The following is a 4891-nucleotide window of genomic DNA, read 5'->3' as shown; positions in this document are numbered from 1 at the left end:
TTTTATTTATCGTATAATTAGCTAATTTAATTTAGACTATATATAGGTTAATTTAAGTAGAATAATTCTAATTGGGTAATTCAGGTTCTTATAATAATTTAATTTAATCTTAAAGTTTCTTAATGTTGCCTGAATAAATGAAACAACCATAACTAAAATAATCACTGTTTAACGTTGTGCAAACAGTTTAATGATATAAAAATAAACAAAAAATTGCATCGAAACAAAGGGCTTAAAATAGGAATAGTTGAAGATAGAACATAATTAGAAACGTTATGAATCCAAATGGTTTAGATGTTGAAAGAGAGATAGAGAGCAACAGAGTTCTATAATTTCGGAAGTGAGAACCCCCAAAATAGAATCGTAGGATGGACTTGGTCTCGCACCATAAATCCTTTCTATACTTCGACAAATCTCATCTTGTGGATCAAAAGTCGTTCTTTTTGTTTCATTGTAGATGTAATTAACATGTTTAGCATCTAATAGATATCGTGGTGACATTTCTGTTCATGAATCATTATCGAGCTTTTTCTCCATTAAAATGGATAATGGGTTAGATTTTGTTAATTCCTTGAAATCTGTTACAATATAAGTGTAGTTTTAAGGGATAGGTGTTTAGAACAATGTCATCTATGAATAGACAGCCTTCGAAGAAATCACTACGTAACAGCGGAGGATTAACATCTGGTGGTTCTCAAGGAGGAAGTAGCTCTGGTGGACCAAGTGTTAAGTTTGCGAAAAGAACTTCAAGTGGGAGATACGTGAGTTTGTCAAAAGATGACATGGACATGAACTCAGACGTGTCAGGAGACTATATGAACTACACTGTCCACATACCCCCCACCCCCGACAATCAACCCATGGACAGCACATCTGTTGCAATGAAAGCTGAAGAACAATATGTTTCTAATTCTTTATTCACTGGTGGATTCAACAGCGTAACCAGAGCACATCTTATGGATAAGGTCATCGATTCTGAAGTAACTCATCCTCAAATGGCAGGCTCCAAAGGCTCTGCATGTTCAATTTGTGATGGCAGGGTGATGAGGGATGAGAGGGGACATGATATCACTCCATGTGAGTGTAGGTATGTACGTGGAGATTGATGATTAATTGTTATGATCTTGCATCCCATGCATGCACGTTATTACTTTATTCAGCAATGAAGAGAAACTAATTAATTGTAATAACTCAAATTTAGGTTCAAGATTTGTAGAGATTGCTTCATAGACGCACAAAAAGAGTCTGGTTTGTGCCCCGGCTGCAAGGAACCATATAAAGTTGGGGAATACGAGGAAGACCTCAACGATTATCCTACCAATGGGGCATTGCCATTACCAGCACCAAATGGTTCCAAGGGTAGTTCCAGCAACATGTCAGTGATGAAGAGAAACCAAAACGCAGAATTTGACCATAACAAGTGGTTGTTCGAGACGTCAGGAACATACGGAGTGGGTAATGCTTATTGGCCCCAAGATGAGTTTGATGAAGATGGTGATGATGCAGTAAGGACAGGAATGCTTGATCAGGAGAAGCCATGGAAGCCTTTGAGTCGGAAAATTCCAATTCCATCAGGCATCATTAGTCCTTACAGGTTAATTAGATCGATTTTTATTAATGTACACAATTTTGAGGTTATATATAATGATTGCATGACAAAATTCATGCCTCTCTTATCTCTGATTGTTATTGTATGCGCATCTACTTTCAGGTTGATAATTGCTGTTCGATTGGTAGTTTTGATGTTCTTTTTACACTGGAGAGTGGCACATCCAAATAATGATGCAATATGGTTGTGGCTCATGTCAGTTACTTGTGAGATATGGTTTGCCTTTTCATGGATTCTAGATCAAGTTCCGAAGCTTTGCCCTGTGAATCGTTCCACTGATCTTGAGGTCCTTTTTGACAAGTTTGATAGTCCATCCCCATCAAATCCCACAGGGCGATCTGACTTACCTGGTTTGGACATCTTTGTGTCCACTGCAGATCCTGAGAAGGAGCCACCTCTTACCACTGCTAATACCATTCTTTCCATATTATCGGTTGATTACCCTGTTGAGAAGGTCGCATGTTACCTTTCTGATGACGGAGGTGCTCTCTTGACTTTTGAAGCCATGGCTGAGGCTGCTAGTTTTGCCGATTTATGGGTTCCCTTTTGTAAAAAACACAAAATTGAGCCACGAAATCCAGATAGTTACTTCAGCTTGAAAGTTGATCCCACCAAGAACAAAAGCAGAACAGATTTTGTGAAGGACAGAAGGAGGGTGAAAAGAGAGTATGACGAGTTCAAGGTACGCATAAATGGGCTTCCAGATTCTATCAGGAGAAGATCTGATGCCTTTAATGCGAGAGAGGAGATGAAAATGATGAAACATTTGAAAGAAAGTGGCGCTGACGCCACCGAGACTGTCAAAGTGTTGAAGGCCACATGGATGGCTGATGGCACCCACTGGCCTGGTTCTTGGGCAAGTCCTTCTAGTGAACATTCCAAAGGTGATCATGCTGGAATACTTCAGGTACCATACCTACCCACCTCATGTAATTTGCATATAATTTCATAGCTTAACTTGCACACATGTGATGTGATATAGGTGATGTTAAAGCCACCAAGTCCAGATCCACTGTTGGGAACTGCAGATGAAAAGATTATAGATTTTGAAGAAGTGGATACGAGGCTGCCAATGTTTGTATATGTTTCTCGAGAGAAACGACCTGGTTATGATCACAACAAGAAAGCTGGTGCCATGAATGCATTAGTTCGAGCTTCTGCAATTTTGTCTAACGGACCATTTATTCTCAACCTTGACTGCGACCATTACATCTACAATTGCAAGGCGGTGCGGGAAGGTATGTGCTTCATGATGGACAGAGGCGGCGAGGACATATGCTACATTCAGTTCCCTCAGAGGTTCGAAGGCATTGACCCTTCGGATCGTTATGCCAATCACAACACCGTGTTCTTCGACGGAAACATGCGAGCCCTTGATGGTGTTCAAGGTCCGGTGTATGTGGGAACCGGATGCATGTTCAGGAGGTTTGCTTTATACGGATTTGACCCTCCAATGGTAGACAAGGTGGAGGAAAAGAAAGATGCTAAGAAGAGTGAAGACTCTGAAACACCCGCCATGGATGCTAGCGAGTTTGATCCAAATCTTGACGTCAACTTATTGCCTAAGCGATTTGGTAATTCAACCATGTTGTCTGAGAGCATACCTGTTGCAGAGTTCCAAGGTCGTCCTTTGGCGGATCACCCTGCCATCAAGTATGGACGTCCACCTGGTGTTCTTAGGATCCCTCGCGAACCACTTGATGCAACTACTGTAGCAGAAGCCGTATCCGTCATTTCTTGCTGGTTTGTAACATATTTCTCATTCAAACAAACCTTGTTTCTACTTTGGCTTTCTTTTCCTTGAAACCATGAAACCATGATATTTAATCATTCATGTTGTACGAACAGGTACGAGGACAAGACAGAATGGGGAGATAGAGTGGGTTGGATTTACGGGTCTGTGACAGAAGATGTGGTGACAGGGTACCGCATGCACAACCGTGGATGGCGTTCAGTGTACTGCATAACAAAACGAGATGCATTCCGTGGATCAGCACCAATTAACCTCACTGATCGACTGCACCAGGTATTGAGATGGGCCACAGGCTCAGTGGAAATCTTCTTCTCCAAGAACAACGCTTTCCTTGCCAGCAAGCGCCTCAAGATTCTCCAGCGTCTGGCATACCTCAACGTTGGAATCTACCCCTTCACCTCCCTCTTCCTCGTCGTGTATTGCTTCCTCCCCGCACTCTCTCTATTCTCGGGATTCTTCATCGTCCAAACTCTCAGCATCGCCTTCTTAGTCTACCTGCTCCTCATCACCGTTTGTTTGGTGGCATTGGCCATTCTTGAGGTTAAATGGTCTGGTGTAGAGTTAGAGCAGTGGTGGAGAAACGAACAGTTTTGGCTCATATCAGGAACCAGTGCTCACTTGGCTGCTGTGGTGCAAGGACTCCTTAAGGTGATGGCAGGGATTGAGATTTCCTTCACTTTGACGACCAAGTCAGGAGGGGAAGACGAGGAAGACATATACGCGGATTTGTACATAGTGAAGTGGAGCTCCTTGATGGTTCCACCCATTGTGATTGCTATGATGAACATCATTGGCATTGCAGTGGCATTTTCCAGAACCATTTACAGTGCAAACCCGCAATGGAGCAAGTTTATCGGGGGAGCATTTTTCAGTTTCTGGGTGCTTGCTCATTTGTACCCTTTTGCAAAAGGGTTGATGGGGAGAAGAGGAAAGACACCCACCATCGTCTTCGTGTGGTCTGGTCTGATTGCAATCACACTTTCTTTACTTTGGGTTGCCATTAATCCTCCCCAAGGTGCCGATGGACAAGGTGTTGGAGGAGACTTTCAATTTCCATGAAAAGGCCTTCTTTGCCTCATGCATCGTAATACTCCATGCAAGCAGTGATTATTGTTGTTTTTAGTTTCTCTTATCATATGTAGCAGTCGTCATGCATCTCTGTAAAACCTCCAATCACATCTCTTAATACGTACATAAATAGGAAAACAAAATTAGTTCTAGACTTATTTTAAAAAGGTTATAGTCATGTATATGAAAAAAACAACACTTTTTATTCATCTTCATGTAATTCATCTCCATCTCACTTATTTCCCCTTTTAGATTAGATTTTCTTGCATTTATTTCACATAGCAATTAAACTTATTCTTTTCGCTTCAAACATGTGTATAGAAAAAGATAAAAATTGTAATATAATATTCATAGATTATAACTCATTTGGGAAGGTCTTATATATCCAAGTTTAAACACTATAGTTATATTTGTCTATCTATTCATGTAAATATGATAAAAAAAAACACTTCAAATTCTCC

General features: G+C 41.0%; 1 protein-coding gene across 1 annotated transcript; it reads left to right on the top strand.

The window, feature by feature from the left end:
* Window positions 1-488: 488 nt before the first annotated feature.
* LOC137826966 (cellulose synthase-like protein D4) lies at window positions 489-4891 on the top strand. Its single transcript, XM_068633132.1, has 5 exons — window positions 489-1087; window positions 1202-1594; window positions 1712-2516; window positions 2592-3352; window positions 3458-4891. Exons 1-5 carry the CDS (start codon window positions 624-626, stop codon window positions 4419-4421), a joined length of 3387 nt encoding a protein of 1128 aa, XP_068489233.1. The 5' UTR covers window positions 489-623; the 3' UTR covers window positions 4422-4891.

Source organism: Phaseolus vulgaris, chromosome 8, assembly GCF_000499845.2.
Source record: "Phaseolus vulgaris cultivar G19833 chromosome 8, P. vulgaris v2.0, whole genome shotgun sequence".
NCBI lineage: Eukaryota > Viridiplantae > Streptophyta > Magnoliopsida > Fabales > Fabaceae > Phaseolus > Phaseolus vulgaris.
The sequence above is the reverse complement of the archived record's forward strand: the minus strand, read 5'-3'. Positions and strand labels throughout refer to the sequence as shown.

Bases quoted from the DNA above. Each gene is read 5' to 3' on its own strand.
- LOC137826966 (XM_068633132.1), top strand. From the start codon at position 624: ATGTCATCTATGAATAGACAGCCTTCGAAGAAATCACTACGTAACAGC. The intron at 1,088-1,201 runs GTATGTACGTGG...ACTCAAATTTAG, and splicing joins ATCACTCCATGTGAGTGTAG to GTTCAAGATTTGTAGAGATT. The intron at 1,595-1,711 runs GTTAATTAGATC...ATCTACTTTCAG, and splicing joins GGCATCATTAGTCCTTACAG to GTTGATAATTGCTGTTCGAT.